The sequence below is a fragment of the Gouania willdenowi genome, chromosome 3, assembly GCF_900634775.1.
Source record: "Gouania willdenowi chromosome 3, fGouWil2.1, whole genome shotgun sequence".
NCBI classification, from domain to species: Eukaryota; Metazoa; Chordata; class Actinopteri; order Blenniiformes; family Gobiesocidae; genus Gouania; species Gouania willdenowi.
The window spans coordinates 17,265,892-17,282,277 of NC_041046.1; the positions used below are offsets into that span (position 1 = coordinate 17,265,892).

The 16,386-nt window shown below is 38.0% G+C and overlaps 1 protein-coding gene across 4 annotated transcripts; it reads right to left on the bottom strand.

Annotated features, from left to right (window-relative positions):
- Window positions 1–474: 474 nt before the first annotated feature.
- LOC114454305 (UDP-glucuronosyltransferase 2A2-like) lies at window positions 475–10,440 on the bottom strand. Of its 4 annotated transcripts, XM_028434692.1 has the most exons (3): window positions 10,260–10,440; window positions 7,715–8,423; window positions 475–1,430 (listed from the first exon to the last, which is right to left on the bottom strand). In XM_028434692.1, exons 2-3 carry the CDS (start codon window positions 8,421–8,423, stop codon window positions 565–567), a joined length of 1,575 nt encoding a protein of 524 aa, XP_028290493.1. In that variant the 5' UTR covers window positions 10,260–10,440; the 3' UTR covers window positions 475–564. The 4 variants fall into 4 exon arrangements, with proteins under 4 accessions (XP_028290493.1, XP_028290478.1, XP_028290468.1 ...); XM_028434677.1 differs by lacking the exon at window positions 7,715–8,423 and having other exon boundaries at window positions 475–2,145; window positions 10,260–10,423; XM_028434667.1 differs by lacking the exons at window positions 7,715–8,423; window positions 10,260–10,440 and adding an exon at window positions 2,779–3,059 and having other exon boundaries at window positions 475–2,145.
- Window positions 10,441–16,386: the final 5,946 nt, after the last annotated feature.

Consider the following 16,386-nt stretch of genomic DNA (forward strand, 5'->3'; position numbering starts at 1 on the left):
ACAGTGACTCCTCCGTGCCTTATCCACAGTTCGTGTATGCAAGAATGCATGTGATATATGTCTTTGCTTTTAAATCAGCTATTAGAAATCATGTTGCTGGAGTTCTTGCTTTGCTCTCTGAATAATGAACATGGACTCAGGTAATTGGCCATGTTTCAATCCCAACTATCTAAGTCCTTACTGTAATTTCCTTTCAAGATTGTTACATATTATCTTTATTATTGCAATGTTCGTCCAACACAGCATCATGATATAGTGTTTGCTTAACCTTTAAGTGTTTGAATGCTCCCTGTTTGACTCAGGTTGTTTTTCAGCTTGATGTTCATTTGTTTGTGTAGTGTGTGAAAGGTTGCTTCTATGAACCCTTTCTCATAAGCATGTGTGTAAGTTTGTTGAAGCTCATACATGCTGGGATATAGAAAGGAGTCACCCAATCTCCTCCTGGAGAGCAGATTGCTATTAATTAGAACCATCGACATTCAATGATATTTATTATCATATCACGTGGTTAAAAAGGTATAGTTACAGTGCACAGTAGTTGCAAACAAGTCATTGATCAAGTTGTTAGTCACGTTTTACTTTCCGTTTACACAGTGTGGAGCACAAACATCGTATGAAGACAACAGCAGTGACCAGCAGCAGCAGCACAGCTCCAGTCAGGAACAGCACTACATCCACAGAGTGGTAGGAGTACCAGGGCATCCTGTAGGACTCTGCCTTCAGATGAGCTGCTCCTTTGTGTCTCATGACAAACTCTATCCAGAAGAGGGCGTTATCTAGTGGTGCTATTGGCTGATCCCTGTGCAGCCTGGACAGTCTCTGCATGTTCTCCCTGTACGAGGGCTCAGTCAGGACTTCTTCAATGGCCTTCAAGAAGTTGTCATCTTTGTCCACTGTAGCTAAAGACAGAATCTTAGCAGCTCCTCTGTCTTTCAGACGCAGCAAGTTGTCGTACTGATCAAAAAACACAGGAAGGCCAACAACTGGGACTCCATGATAGATTGCTTCTTGGACTCCATTTGTTCCTCCATGAGCCACAAACAGTTTGACCTTAGGATGCCCTAAAAGGTCATTCTGTGGCATCCAGTCCACCAGTAAAGTGTTGTTACCCAGAGTGGTCGGTCTCTCACCTTTGTACTTCCAGATCACTTTTAAAGGTAACTTAGCAAAAGCTGCAGCAATCATTTCAGTGAGGTCAGAAGGAAACTCACTAACAAATGTTCCCAGAGACATGATGATGAACCCATGATCTCCAGAACCCTGAACAAAGTCCTCCAAATGTTGAGGCAGAGCTTTGGCAGGTTTACACTGGAACCCTCCCATGTAAACAACATTAGGCATTGTGGGGCGTGGATACTCAAAGACAAAATCTGATCTCATCAGATAAATATCTGCATCAATCATTAACTGATTATAGTCACAATCAGGACCAAGATATTTCTCACAAAGTTTCTGATAGACTTGACTGATTACTATGGCAATTTGAGCCTGGGTTATTACATGAATAATCACATTTTTCACTCTCTGAATAAAGGTCATTTTATCAGTGTGGCCAGATCCAGTGATGGGAATATAGGAAAGTGGTGAGGGTGCAACGGAAAGATGAGCCTCTTCAGCTATTAACCAACGAACATTATAGACCAAAGGCAGGTTCAGATATTTGGCCAGAATGGCTCCACCTCCCCAACACGGGTCAGAAAGTAGGACATCAAAGTGACTGTTCTTTAATTTTTTTATCACTTCATCATCCAGTAATGCAGTGGTGAACTCTCCCACAGCATTGTGAGCCTCAATAAAGATTTGTGTATTGCTGACAGTCATAAAGAAAATATGTGCAAATGGAAGGGCTCCCCGTTCAAAATCTATGACATCAGCAACGATTTTTGTGATAAACTTCTTATCCAAACTCTTCTCTACCGGAACAGTTAAGCTCTGGTAATACGAGGAGTTTTCTTTGACGTACCAACTTTTGTCAGTACGCAAAACGGTTAAATTGTGTCCTCTGGAGTGTAAAGCTTGGAGCAGGATGTCCATGTTTATCCAGTGGCTGCCTTCTGCAGGAAAAACCAAGATGTTTCCACCCAGACAAACTGTGAGTGTGAGCATGAAGAACAGGAGAGCAGTGCAGCAATACACCAGCTTCATCTGAAAGAAAAGAATAAAGACTAGTTAGATAGGAAATCATCAAGAGTAGGACTACCTTGTTTTGCATCATTACAGAATTACAGTTATGTAATTGTAAGACAGTCATATATCAATCTGATTCCTTGTATGCTTTCATTACTGTCTTTTTTTCTGAAATTCTACACTTTTATTTACAGCGTGCAGCTCACAGCGTAGAACTCAGTCAGACTCATGTTGGCAGTGCACATTGAAGGTATATGACATTGTGTGTCCAACCACATTATGCTGACTCTAACATAATAATAATAATAATAATAATAATAATAATAATAATAATAATAATAATAATAATAATAATAATAATAATAATAATTTAAAAAAAAACAACTCTCGGCATGGGCAGGTATCCACGTAGTGTTACCTGGCAACCACAATCATATTCTATGAGAATATTACATTTACCTTTTTAATAAGATGAAAACATCAAAGAAAGAGACTGCGTCAGACTTCACTGCAGCAGATTAAATCTGAATCTACTTATTAAACCGTTTCTACAGAACCATCAGATATGTTTAGAAGACATTAACTCTCCAGACAAACTCCTCAATGTGAGCCTCAGCATCTACTTTTTTATGTCAAAGCGTTTCAACTCACCGTAGTAGGAAGTGTTACCTCGTGCAAAGTAAACCTGAGAGCAGGTTGTCCTGTGGTAGTGTGGCAGATATGGGAAGGGGTTGAACTACAACTCCACTAACACCGTAATCAAATAGGTACAAAGGTAGGTCAGGAGACTCCTTTGGGTTTGCACAGTTTGAGGGTCTGAAAAAATGATTTCAACACATGGAGTGAGGGAAAGTAAGGACATTGTTGCCATGAATCTGTTTCATTTGCCAGCAGTCACTGATTTGTTTTAGTGCTTTAAATCCTCACACACAAAAAAAGGCACTCGACACACCAAGACATGGTTAACATGTTGGAACGTCAATCAGTAAAGCAAACTTAAACAGTTAACAAAATCGTTTTAGACACACACACACACACGCGCACAAATTAATAATCAATACGATTCTATAACAGTTTTTCACTGTCATTTGTAAATGACCTAAAACAAATAGCTAATTATTAGCTGAATGTGCACACTGGGAGTAAATGAACTAGTGTATCAAAATAACTTCATTGAGAAGGCATCCATCCTATTCCTGGGGATGCTACTTCCCTTATATGGGTGCAACTCCCTCTGTGATAAAGGTAGGGTGATCAGATTTTTTAAACTCAAAACAGTGACAGTAATTTAATCAAAGAAGACGACAGATTTTTAAAAGAAGCTATTTTATTTGTAATGAAAAAAGGTCACATAAATTACATTTGTTTTTTCTTCCTTTTGGATGAAATGTATTGTTGCAATGGCTGAACCAAATTTAAAGTTACAATCAATAAAAAAAGCAACATTTTATGTTAATATAAAATTGTTTTGGATAATAATAATAATAAAAAAAAAACCCTTGTTTATGTTTTTGGCATGTTGAGAGGAAGAAAATGGGTAATATTGTCAATGCCATTGACCAATCAGCATTGAGTTGCAAACGCGTGGAAGTTTTAATATACACAATAAAAAATAACTCTCATGTCATGTAGTGTTTGTCTTAAGTTAAATATTTTTTATTACAATTGGGATAGTCCAGACGGGAGAATAGACCCCTTTGTGAATAGCAGTTCCATCATGATAGGAAGCCAAGACGCGTGATTGTCTTCATTCGTTTAGATATTTGAGTTGAAATAGATTGTGGTTTTGTACTAACCTCTATGATCTGAACAAGCCATTGGTTGAATTTCCAGAGTGAAAGATACTTAAGTTCTTGGCGTAGCTGGGCTAAGTCATCAGGGCAGTACGCTAAATGGGCGCGTCAGTACGCTAAATGGGCGGGCCGTGTTACCAGGGCTCCTCCCGCCGGACCCTACTGCGCAGACTCCGGCTCCAAAATTGCAAAATTGAATTTTGGCTTCAAGAACGTTGAGTGGTAACAGCTCCAGTGCGCGCCCACTGGTCTGACCCAACTTATGAACTGCTATGTACAAAGACTATTTCAAACTAAATTAATCAGCTTCATCAGTTGGTCTGATTATTTCATGCTAACTGTTTTGCAATCTTCGATTTCCACTTTCCATTTTTTTTTTACTAATTGCTGTTCTTTTTTTTTTTTTAAATGCATAAAATTAAATTTGATTTACAAAGTTTACAAAAAATCTGGAAAAGCATGAATATAGCTCACTTAAATTTAAGTTTGTACTTAGTTGTTATGCCCCTGGTTAGGGTTAGTTTTGTGAAACATATTTCACAAAACAGAGGGATTTGTAAAACGACAAAGGTCACTTATAATCAGTGTTGGGAAGGTCACTTTCAAAATGTAATCAGTTACAGATTACATGCCCATAAATTTATTTGTATCATAATCCCTTGCATTACTCAATCTGAATACTGTAATCTTATTACTTGGAAAACTTCCACATTAAATTAGATTTTTTAAGTGTAAGAAGTGTAGGAATTCTTCTATCATTGAGAAGAATAAAGATAATTATTGTAAATACAACATCCTCTATAGGTGCTGATGGTGACATTACACTTCACAGTAATACCACATACTACTAGTCTATTCAACAAACCATGTTACCACATCATGAAAGACTTGGTATGTAAGGAAACATAGACAGTAGCCTAGCATAAAGTCACCAGATTTTTAAAACTCAAAACCGGGACAGTTGAAATGTATTATTGCAAAGGCTGAACCAAATTTAAAGTGGCCATCAGTAAAAAAAAACAATCTAAATCTAAAACACTGTCTTCCCTGCAGAGCCAAGTCTGTTTTCTAATCCCTTTCACCATTGTTGTTGGACCATGCCTGGTTTTTAGGGACACACCTACATCAGTGTGGGGAGAAAAACACTACTCCAAGTAATCCGGCACTGTGATCCAAACACAACACAAAGCTGCGCTCTAGGTCATTGAAATAGGGGCCAGAGGGTTTTTCAGGATTGAAACATTTCACATCCTTCTCCTTTTCTATTTAACACTGTAAATATGTAGGCATTGACCTCATTTCCTTATAATATTGTTATGTGTTAGTTACATTATTATTGCCACATTCTTCCACAAACAGCGTGATGAGTTTATTTATTTATTTATTTAACAGGGACAACAAAGCTACAAGCTAATATTCATCTGTAGTCCCTGGGTAGAGGCAGTGGCAGCAGGTTTACACAGTGAACTGATGAAGTCCATAATATACAAAAAAATACAGATAAAACATCCCAAAAGCAACAATGAGAAAAGAAAAGATCACCCCAACAACAGTCCAAATTCATTACAGAGACGCATTTAATTATTTACATACATTTACCATCAATGACAAATATTCATATCTTTAGTGATTACAAGTCTCACGGTCTTTCAACCATTTCTAAAGGTTGAATTTCAACTGTTGCAGAGTGTTACGCTCTCTTAACAGTTAATGGCAAAGAGTTCTACATCCCTGCAGCTTTGCCTGAGAAGCAGTTCAGTCCAAATGTGGAGGATCTAAAGTTCACTTCACAGTAACAGTCTCCTCTAGAGGAGGCTCGAGTTCTTCTGACTCCTGCTTCATCACATGATTTCACAAACATTGTCAGAAGCTTTGGTGCCAGATTATGCTGAATTGTATTTGCTAAACTGAGAATAGAGAAGAGAACAACATTTTCAAAAGTCAACAACTTGAATTTCTTAACTATATTACAATGGTGATATGAGAGAGGTTTTTTTAAAAAAAAATTTATCTAATATGCCTGTTTGTTAAGGCTTTGGAGCGGCTGTGATGCAGTATTAGTTGCAAGAGACAAAGTTGTAATGCGGTCTGTAAAATGTGGAAATATCAGTGCCTGCATGTACAACTTGGCTGCTCATCTGATGGCAAATATATCTAAACTGAGATAAATTAAATTTTACGGTTTTAATCAGTTTTGATATATGCTTTTTAAAAGACAGTGTGCTATCCAACACGACACCTAAATATCTGAAGGAATCTACCTCTTGAATTTCTGCATTTTTTACCAATAATTTCAGGTGCAGGGTGAGGATTATGTCTTGCATTAGCATGAATGCACCATCCATTCTGATATTTTTTCCAATGCAGTCTGGAGTACAGCTGCAGCTTTCTGACTTGTTTTAGTGTGAATGTAAAACACACTAAAACACAGTGTTTGCTAACACTGTGTTAGCAAACACTAACACAGTGTTAGTGTTTGCTTAACCTTTGTTCATGTGTTTGAAGTATGCTCCTGACCAAAGCTTTTCACCTTGATGTTCATTTGTTTGTGTTGAGTGCAAAAGGTTGCTTTTATGAACCTTTGTTGTAAAAAAATTTACAACCCTCAAACAAGTGTGTTTAAATAGTTCTTTGAAGGTCATGCAAGCTGGGCAATAGATTGGTGTCCTCTTTCAAAGCGGCAACCCTTCATGCTTTGATTGTTGCCAGCTGATACTTTGAAAGAAAATCCACTAGTCTACGCCTAAAGTCCCAAATCCATTGATTTGACAAGCTTTGATGTGCTATGTGTTGTGGTTAATTAAAAGTGAAATTTTTATCCTAATTGTCAGAAACGTGAGCATTCAATGACATTTATTATCATATCACGTGGTTAAAAAGGTATAGTTACAGTGCACAGTAGTTGCAAACAAGTCATTGATCAAGTTGTTAGTCACGTTTTACTTTCCGTTTACACAGTGTGGAGCACAAACATCGTATGAAGACAACAGCAGTGACCAGCAGCAGCAGCACAGCTCCAGTCAGGAACAGCACTACATCCACAGAGTGGTAGGAGTACCAGGGCATCCTGTAGGACTCTGCCTTCAGATGAGCTGCTCCTTTGTGTCTCATGACAAACTCTATCCAGAAGAGGGCGTTATCCAGTGGTGCTATTGGCTGATCCCTGTGCAGCCTGGACAGTCTCTGCATGTTCTCCCTGTACGAGGACTCAGTCAGGACTTCTTCAACGGCCTTCAAGAAGTTGTCATCTTTGTCCACTGTAGCTAAAGACAGAATCTTAGCAGCTCCTCTGTCTTTCAGACGTAGCAAGTTGTCGTACTGATCAAAAAACAAAGGAAGGCCAACAACTGGGACTCCATGATAAATTGCTTCTTGGAGTCCATTTGTTCCTCCATGAGCCACAAACAGTTTGACCTTAGGATGCCCTAAAAGGTCATTCTGTGGCATCCAGTCCACCAGTAAAGTGTTGTTACCCAGAGTGGTCGGTCTCTCACCTTTGTACTTCCAGATCACTTTTAAAGGTAACTTAGCAAAAGCTGCAGCAATCATTTCAGTGAGGTCAGAAGGAAACTCACTAACAAATGTTCCCAGAGACATGATGATGAACCCATGATCTCCAGAACCCTGAACAAAGTCCTCCAAGTGTTGAGGCAGAGCTTTGGCAGGTTTACACTGGAACCCTCCCATGTAAACAACATTAGGCATTGTGGGGCGTGGATACTCAAAGACAAAATCTGATCTCATCAGATAAATATCTGCATCAATCATTAACTGATTATAGTCACAATCAGGACCAAGATATTTCTCACAAAGTTTCTGATAGACGACTTTAATTACCAGATTTTTTTGGATCTCTGTGATTAGATGCAAAATCATGTTGTATACTCTCTGAATAAAGGTCATTTTATCAGTGTGGCCAGATCCAGTGATGGGAATATAGGAAAGTGGTGAGGGTGCAATGGAAAGATGAGCCTCTCCAGCTATTAACCAACGAACATTATAGACCAAAGGCAGGTTCAGATGTTTGGCCAGAATGGCTCCACCTCCCCAACACGGGTCAGAAAGTAGGACATCAAAGTGACTGTTTTTTAAGTTTTCATCATCCAGTATTGCAGTGGTGAACTCACCAAAAGAGTTTTGAATTTCAAGAAAAGTACCAAACATGCCAACAGTCAAGTGTAAGAAGTTCATGATCGGGAGAGCTCCTCGTTCATAATCTACCATCTCAAATAAAAGTTTTGTCATAAAACTTTCATTGACACTGCTCTTTTCCACTGAAAATGTTTTACTTTGGTAATAGGAGGAGTTTTCTTTGACGTACCAACTTTTGTCAGAACGCAAAATGGTTAAATTGTGTCCTCTGGAGTGTAAAGCTTGGAGCAGGATGTCCATGTTTATCCAGTGGCTGCCTTCTATGGGAAGGACCAAGATGTTTCCCCCCAGACAAACTCTGTGTGTGAGAATGAAGAGTAGGAGGGCAGTGCAGCAATACACCAGCTTCATCTGAAAAGGAAGGAATGAAATCAATCTAGGGCCGCAGGAAGTGGGAGTGCTAGGGTGCTGCAGCACTCCTAGTGACGAGAGGGAAATTTAAAGAAAAAATATATTTTTTATTTTTTATTTTTTTTAACTGGCTTGTTTTATTATACAACATGGACAACTGCACATCAATTACACTTTGTGCACTGCTGATTAATTAATAGTTATTTTTTTATTTCCTCTTTTTGTTTTCAAGAAACTATTACAGAAAATTACAAATCTCATACATTATAATACTGTGTGTGTGTGTGTGTGTGTTATAATAATGGTATTGGAAGGAGACAGTTAACAGTAGTCATATATATATATATATATATTAGGGATTGTAACAATTCACTCAACTCCCAATACGATTTGATTGACGATACTGGGTTCACAATACGATTCTCTCCGAATTTATTGTACAAAATGGGACTGTACACAAATGACTGAAAAATATTCCTTTTTTTTTTTTGGGAAAATACTGTACTATTTTCCTTTTATTTTTCATTGTCAAAAGAATCCCTTGATAAACTATTCAAAACAATGCAATTTAACTAAAAATAAATCTTGAATGAAAAAAATAAAGGAATAATACAAATGAAGAAGAAGCCTATTAATTTAAATTCTGGTTCTATAGTAAACAATGCAAAACTGCATAATATTTCTTTTTTTTTTTTTAAAGTGCAACTGAAAATGTATTTTGTGCCTTAACAATTGGACTTTAAAAAAGAATTTCACTGTATTTATGTCAGATATTTGTTTGAACCAGCAGAGGGTGCTGGTAACCCAGTGGTCGGTTGGCATGCAGAAATTCTTGCAGTGAAGAAGAGATGCTATGTGCTAGCAGACAGAGCTAATAGAAAAACGTGACTCTTACAGATATTCACGTAATATTACAGATATTCTTTCGGTGTTAAAGTGGTAAGGAATCATTTATGAACATGTTTAAGAGTAGAAGGTGGCCAGAAAGAAAGTAGTAGCAGATTCCGCCCGCCGCCAACACTTCTGAACAAGAGAAGGATATATATATATAGCGCCCTCTGCTGTTGAAAAAAGTACTGCGATAAAATTTTCACAGTATCGATGTGAACCGTGATACCTATGAATCGATTTTTAACTGCCTTACGATTAATCGTTACATCCCTAATATATATATATATATATATATATATATATATATATATATATATATATATATATATATATATATATATATATATATATATATGACATACATATACTTTGTGTGTTAGTGTGACAAACCTTATAAAAGCTGACATTAAATACTTTCTAACCTTTTTAACTCATTAAAATCAAAACTTTTATGTGAAAAAGAACAGGAAACACTTTATAATAGATCAAGAAACATACTGCACAACAATCAGTAAACCACTTCCGACTTCCTCCACTCTGTATACGGTCAAAGACCTCCTCAGTGACTGCCCACAGAGAGTTAAAGTGAACGTAGGACCCCCTTTCCTCAGCAGTAAGCCTCAACACAGGCTTCATCAGGATGTGTGCTGAGCCCCCTACTTTATACTCTATACCCCAACAACTCCACCATGAAATTTGCAGATGACACATCAGTGTTAGGGCTCATCTCAGGGGAGATTAATCTGCTCACATGGAAGAGGTGGAGAAGCTATCTGTGGTGAATCAAAAACAACCTCTGTTTTTTAACATGTCACAAACAAAAGACATTATTGTAAATTTTAGTAAGAAAGCACAATAGAAACTCCACTCTCTATCCCTCCTCCCTCATACAACGCAGAAAAACACACAGGTTTGCAGTTCTTTGAAAAAGAAGCTTTTTCTTACTCTGCTGTTGTTTCCTCTCGAAGTCAGAGCTCTGAGTTCTTCCCATCTGTTTTTAGTAAAGCCAACAGGAAAGTAAATCACTCAAACTGCTTTTGGTTACCTAATCCATGTGGGAGGAGCTAAACTGCTTGTACTTACTAACCCTAAGAACGGCTCTTAGTAGAAAGCCTGATTGCTGTGCTCTTCATGTTGTAGTCCCAACTGGAGAAAACAAGAAGAGTAATCAGCTTTTCTTGCTATTGTTGCATTTAAAAAAGCAGAATAAATTTAATCAGAAACAAACATCATGTCACGATGGGGCTTTATTTTGGAGGGCAGGCAGGAGATCTTGGACTCCCTTCCAGCAGCTTGCTCCTGCTGATTGAACCAGCTGCTGAGTATAAAGGTGGAGGCTTTGCTGCAGTTCAGTGCTGGGACATTACTTTTGCTGTGACTATGGTTCTTGGTTTTGCCTTTTGTTGTTTTCTGATTACCTCTGCCTCCCTGGACTGACCATGCCTATGAGAACAATAAATACTGGTTTGATGCACCTGAGCTCCGCCTCCGTCCCTACATTTGGGTCTGCACCCACACACGCCCGTGACACATTAAGGCTACGTCCACACTGCAGGCTAAAGTGGCCCAAATCTGATATTTTTGGGGGTCAAGTGACCAGGTCAAATTTTTTAGAAGCAGTGTGAGCACTCAAATCTGGACAAATTGGTCAAATCAAATTGATTTGAGCAAGGCGGGTTTGATACGTTGACGTCACTTTATAGTGACACGTCATCATTCTGCCAAGCGGGAGCCTTGTAAAAATGGATGATAGCAGCGATGACACTTCTATACAGGCAAATCTTGAAGGTTCATACTATAAATGTGTTTGAAAGCATATCACCACACCTCAAAAAGCCAAAACTAAAAATGTGGCTTTTCCTTTATCCTCATCGTCCTTTGTACCTGTTCATTCATTCTCCAGCTCCCACTGCACAAATACTTTGAGACAAATGCAAAAATGTGCATGCCTGTCATTCATTAAGACTTGCAGTCTGAACATAGCCTAGGACAGCCGCATTTCTAGGCTTCATCAGGATTTGAGTTCTAACAGCCTAGAAACTGTTTTCCTCTGGTTCGAGTTATAATAGAAGCTGGTACAATGCTTGCAAATTTAACTCAAATTACAGCTTATTTAGCTTAATAGGCCTCTAATAATTATTAGAAAGTTAATAAAATGCATTGATGGAAATTTCTTCTTCAGTAAGTAGGCTACTGGCACACATTGAATGTCCTGTAACGTTTAATTTTTTACAATTAAGATTGTAATATTTCCTAATTTATGTTGTTTAAGCACTTATTAGATAGCAAAAATGCCTTTAAAGAATAATTTAACATTACAATGATACGTTTAAACAATCTACCCAGCACTGGTGCAGTGGTGACGTAACCAGTCGGCGATTTGAAGGAGGATGGTGTCCCCCTTATTAGCAAAATGCATCCCCTTTGTCAACCGGCCATCAGCTCTCTGTTGGTGCAGAGCACAGATGTTAAATTGAGTATGTTCTGCTTGACTCACTGATCCTTTACAAGGTGAAAAACTGTGTGTTTGTGATCCAATGGAGAGACACTTCCCAGTCAATTCAAATAATTGCTAAACGTGCAAATACTTTTTTATACACTGAGCATGCCCTGAATGCCAAAGGTGCAACAGTTTTCAATAAAAATGATCAGAAGTGCAAGTCAGTAAACAATAATGAACTTAAGGAATCTTAAAGTGCACAACATGAACCTGTCATGAAGACATATTTCTTTAGGCATAACAAAAAGCAAATACATACAAATACAAAGCATTAACAAGCACTGTATGTAATGATATTGTGTGCTTCATATTTGTTCTCCCACATGGGTTTGTGCACTGGCTTGCATTCTCTTGACCTGCTTTGCAGGAACAAAATGCTTGTCCATAGACGTCTTCCGCTTGTGCTCGATGATAACATTGCATTTTGAACAAAAAAGTTTACCTTCACTCTTATGAAGCAACGTTGGGTACTGTTTTGCACAGTCCTTAGCCAATGTTTTTGTTGGCAAATGCGAAGTATTTCTATCGCACATGACTCCATTGAATGCTTTTTCCCGGCACTGGTTGAAAAGCAAAGCATAAAAATAAGATACGTAGACGCACTGCTCTAGTGGGCGGCTGCAGTCGATGCGGCATCCACGTATATATGTCAATGGGCAAAGCCCATAGTACATCCTACGCTACTTCCGTAGCAACTCCAAGCGCTAAAATGCCAAAAATAACGATAAGCGGCTGCATATTTCTATGTTTTTTTGCAGCGAAGTTGCAGGCTTTTGGAAAAATTGCAATGCCACACTCAGACACAAATTTTGAGATAAAACTTTCATTGACACTGTTCTTTTCCACTGAAACTGTTTTACTTTGGTAATAGGAGGAGTTTCCTTTGACGTACCAACTTTTGTCAGAACGCAAAATGGTTAAATTGTGTCCTCTGGAGTACAAAGCTTGGAGCAGGATGTCCATGTCTATCCAGTGGCTGCCTTCTATGGGATGTTTCCACCCAGACAAACTTTGTGTGTGAGAATGACGAGTAAAAGGGCAGTGCTGCAATACACCAGCTTCATCTGAAAAGGAAGGAATGAAATCAAACTAACATGATATACTAATATATTATATAAACTTACACAACATGTAGTAGTCCATTAATGTGCAATAAAACCTCTAAAAGTTTTTTTGGTCTACTTTGTCTTCATCTCTCAGTCTTATGCAAGTTTGTTACTGTCCTTGTTTTGGTCCACGCCCTGGAGCATTTTTTTAATATATTTTCAAGTAAGTGAGAGGGAAACCTTTGAATTAATGATTAGAAAAATAGAAATGCTGCAATTGTGTAATGATGAGCACAGATATATCTTTACCAACCTGTAGTGCAAATTCCTTTTTTTGATAAAACACATACTGCCCAACTACCAGAAAACAACATATCATGAAGTTTAAGATTGAAACATATACCGCTAATACCCAGTCTTGTATAAATCTACAAAATTTGCATGATGTAAAACCCAGACTATTGGAAGCTGATTCACAGGATGGCATAGCCATTGCCCTTCACACACAGTGACTCATCAGAAGCACAAGGAGAGTTGTGCCAGGCTTCATTTCATTGTCATCACCTCGCCATTCAATACCATCATCCCTCACAGACTGGTGAGCAAACTAGACGCTCTCAGCTTCTTCCACTACATCTGTTTCTGAATCAAAGACTTCCTCAGTGACTGCCCACAGAGAGTTAAAGTGAAAGTAGGGCCCCTGTCCTCAGCAGTCAGCCTCTATACTCCAACACCTCCACCACAGAAAAACACACAGGTATGCAGTTTTCTTACCCTGCTGTTTCCTCTCAAAGCCAGAGATCTGAGTTTATTCCATCTGTTTTGAGTAAAGCCAGCAGTAAAGCAAAACACACAAACCCCCTGTGGTTATGTAATTCATGTGGGAGGAGCTAAACTGCTTGGACTAACCCTAAACTTGTAAAATGTCCACAAATTGAACTCAACTAGCTAAAATTTTTACTATTCCCCTTTCTTAGTTAATCTATTGAACATTACTTTGTTGTTGAACTTTTCAACCACAGCAACACATTGAATGTCCTGTAACATTTAATTTTTATAATACTGTATATATTTCTCACTTATTCACTTTTTAGATGCCTATAATGAAGAATTTAACATTACAATGGACTCCAAGAAGCAATCTAGCAACCAGCACTGTGCTGATCAGCTTTCTATTGTCTTTAACATGACGAGTACAGTGCCCGTCGGAAGTATGCATTCATGTGGGAGCATAAGTACAGTTGTCAATTATGGCCTAATGAGTATGTGTTTAAAGGTTGGATGTACAAAGAGGTGTACATACTCTGTACTCTGTAGTATATGTATGTACTATAAAGGGGTTTATTTGCGGGTGCAAAGTAAAATAGTGTGTGCAATTTCCCTGATTTTATTTTATGGGACATGTGCATGATAAATGTGTTTGTTGTTTTTTTATAATCATTTTTATATTTTTTTTGTTTGATGTAATTTTCTGTAAGAATGTTTTTGGAGTCATTGTGTGTATTTTTGTATCTTTCAGTTGTCTGTTTGTGCATTTTTTGTATAATTATTGTTTTTTGTTGCCATTGTTATGTGATTCTGGAATCATTTTGTGTATTTTTGTATCTTTTTTGGTGTAGTTTTGTGCATTTTTATTGTTATTTTGTCTATTTTTGTATAAATATTTAGTTTTGTGTATTTTTAATCATATTCCTATGGTTGTTGTTGTTTGGTGTATTTTTCTGTAATGCATGTTTTTTGCAGTAATTTTGTGTGTTTTTGGAGCCTTTTTGTATATTTTTATGTATTTTTGTTGTCATTTTGTGTACTTTATGTATTAATATTGTTTATTTTTTGTTTTCTTTTACTCATTTAGTATATTTTTTATTATAAATACTGTGTGTGTGTGTGTGTGTGTGGCTGGAAGGGTGGCCCTGCTTGGGCGGTTGATGCCGTCCTCTCTCATCACGGGGGCCGGGGCCACATCCCTGTGGGCCGTGCAGGCTTGTGCTGCTTTATAAACATGAGACAGAGCGTGGGGGCTGAGTCTTTGCTGTTACATACATAGACTGTAGAAAATACATACATAACACTCAATGAAAAAAAACTCTTTGGGCATGTGTATGAAACCCAAATAGTACTTTTATGATGTTTAAAGCATAGAATTGAAAATGGAAACAAACCAGCCATCTAATTCAGATTTAAGTTTAATTCGGAATTACATTTGCATTCGGAATTAAGTGTTTAAAAGGTCAGTTTAAAGAGGATTTAACTTTTAATCTGAATTAAAAGGGAATTAAAGCCTCCATGTAAACGTGGCCAGTGTGTGATTTGTTAGAACCAATTGTTATGGCTCTTGGGAATGAATATGAATTACTAAAAATGTAATGTAAATGTAATATATTTCTCTCCATAATAATGAAGTGTAAATACAATAATTTGTTTATTTTTTTCCTCAGTGTAAACATTTTCCCAAAAGTGGCTCCCATTGGATTTGATCCCTGCCCTTCCAGAGCTTCAGCCCTGTTCCCTGACAGCTGGAAGTCACTGAATTTGCATGTGTAACTTGGACAGTGATGGGGAGATTTTATTCAGAAATAACGATTTTGAATGAGACGTACAATGATAAATATTAAACTAATTATTTTAGAAATATTCTCTCACTCTGTCTTTCTCCCTTTAATCATAAACTATATCTAATATATAAAAACACTATCCAGACTCTTAATAACCCAAATATATAAACAATATCCAGACTGAGCTAACGACAGCTCATATATCAAACATTTACATTATGATCAGTGCCTGAGGGTTTATGATGCTGTCAAACCACCCAACAAACTTTGAAACGCTTCCTAATGGTACAGCCGGGGGGTGGGCCTTCGCTCGTCATCATTTGAACTCCTCCCCCAAATGAAGCAAGCCTTGAAGCGCACTTTGGGGAAATACCCCTTCCATTACTTGATGTGCCGTACACACGCTAAGTACAGGGAGGTGCAAGAGCTGAGAGATGAAAGTGCATGCTGCAACCAGTGATTTTCATCGTCCTGTGCAGCTGCGGTGGGTCAGTGGCAGTGGAATGACAACGACGCACCGGAGGTTAAGACGGTCAATGGTACGCATCAATTTTTGAGGCCCTTCGCGTGGGTGTAATATCATGAAATTTGGCAGGAGAGTATAGTTTAGTGAAAAACTTTTAGTTTTTTGATGCAAATTTCAGGACTCGTTAGCGCTACCTAGCGTTTCGAACTTTCCACTGGTTTAAACTGGCATTCTGTTGGTAACCCGTGCACTGCTTACCTGCACCGAGTAGCTGCGGTTTTGGACGTGACATCCAGCAGCGTTACGCAGCACCACTGCGCTGCTCCCTCCGTTCATTTAAATAGTGCTGAGTTCCAAGATTCAGTTGTTCAAGATGATAAATTGACTAAATAACACCAACTTTAACGCTTTACTTCTTTTAAAATGTTCAAACCACAGAAACTTCTGAAACGTGTACGTCCTTTAAATCTCTTTTCCTCTTCTCACTGCTCAGCAACAGATGACG

Bases quoted from the DNA above. Each gene is read 5' to 3' on its own strand.
- LOC114454305 (XM_028434677.1), bottom strand. From the start codon at position 2,145: ATGAAGCTGGTGTATTGCTGCACTGCTCTCCTGTTCTTCATGCTCACA.